At 46.0% G+C, this 1,267-nt stretch overlaps 1 protein-coding gene across 2 annotated transcripts in view; it reads left to right on the plus strand.

Moving 5' to 3' along the window:
• The first annotated feature begins 311 nt into the window (after nucleotides 1–311).
• Nucleotides 312–1,267, plus strand: part of pdk4 (pyruvate dehydrogenase kinase, isozyme 4) — a 17,137-nt gene continuing 16,181 nt past the window's right edge. The window contains exons 1-2 of one of the 2 annotated variants that reach the window (XM_014031557.1): nucleotides 312–632; nucleotides 906–1,047. In XM_014031557.1, the coding sequence (XP_013887011.1) occupies nucleotides 515–632; nucleotides 906–1,047 (260 nt within the window). In that variant the 5' untranslated portion in view covers nucleotides 312–514. The remainder of the gene's footprint in view (nucleotides 633–905; nucleotides 1,048–1,267) is intronic. The other variant, XM_014031558.1, reaches the window with a different exon arrangement.

The raw sequence follows: 1,267 nt of genomic DNA on the forward strand, positions 1-1,267 counted from the left end.
TATCACGTTATAACGTGATAGCGCTCGGAATTTTTTTTTCCTGCCTGATAGCAACACGCTTCCGTACTCATGACCACTCGCACCGCTTCCAAAAACTATTATCTGATATTATAACCGTAGCAGCCCTTCAAAACAACAAATAAATCAAAGGTGAGTTCTGGATAAGTCATCGGTATGTGATGATGATGTTGTTGTTTGCAGCGCAGTCTGTTCAGTTGGGATGACTCCGCCTACCGTTTGACGAACCTGGTCGCTGATTGGTCGGCTTCAACGTCACTCTCTCATCTTTAACACAACAACATGTGTCGGTGAAACATGGAAGGAAACTGCTCGGGGAAAACACTGAAGGGGAACTCATGAGAGGCCGGCTCCTGAAGGATGAAATGAGCGGGTTTTGCCGGACGCCGAGCCGCTGTCCCGGCTGGTAGAAAACAGCTGGATTGTGTCGGAGTGAGAAAGAACATCTCGTCCCAAAAACTGAGGCAGTTGTTGGGGGTCCACAAAGGGAAGCAAAATGAGGTTCGCCCAGTTTTTGTTGAAGAACGGCTCTCTAGCTGGGATACCTAAACAAGTGGAGAGGTTCTCCAAGTTTTCTCCCTCTCCTTTATCCATGAAGCAGTTCATTGACTTTGGTAAGCAGTGACTTTTGTTGTGTGGCGTGCTCCTAATACGTACAGTACCAGCTGTTGCATAATAACTCATGTTACTTATTGTCTCTGCTGCTGAGTGTGCAGGACATGTTCACTCAGCTGCACGTCAACAAGTGCTCCTGTCATTTGCACAACCTCTGGGAGTATATGTTCATAAACACGTGGAGAGATTTGTTTCTTTAAAAGAGTTGGTGTGTGTTTTTTAAATTAATTTATCGGGTTTTTTTTTTGTTGCTGTCCTTCATGTGATTGCAGGTTCTGCCAATGCATGTGAGAAGACCTCATTTGTGTTCCTGCGACAGGAGCTTCCTGTCAGACTGGCCAACATTATGAAAGAAATTGATTACCTCCCAGACAAACTCCTCAGCACTCCATCTGTAAAGCTCCTGACCAGCTGGTAGGATGTCGGGACTCATGTACATATATATCTACACTCACCGGCCACTTTATTAGGTACACCACGCTAGTAACGGGTTGGACCCCCTTTTGCCTTCAGAACTGCCTCAATTCTTCATGGCATAGATTCAACAAGGTGCTGGAAGCATTCCTCAGAGATTTTGGTCCATATTGACATGATGGCATCACACAGTTGCCGCAGATTTGTCGGCTGCGCATCC

Source organism: Austrofundulus limnaeus, unplaced genomic scaffold, assembly GCF_001266775.1.
Source record: "Austrofundulus limnaeus strain Quisiro unplaced genomic scaffold, Austrofundulus_limnaeus-1.0 Scaffold1270, whole genome shotgun sequence".
Taxonomy (NCBI): domain Eukaryota; kingdom Metazoa; phylum Chordata; class Actinopteri; order Cyprinodontiformes; family Rivulidae; genus Austrofundulus; species Austrofundulus limnaeus.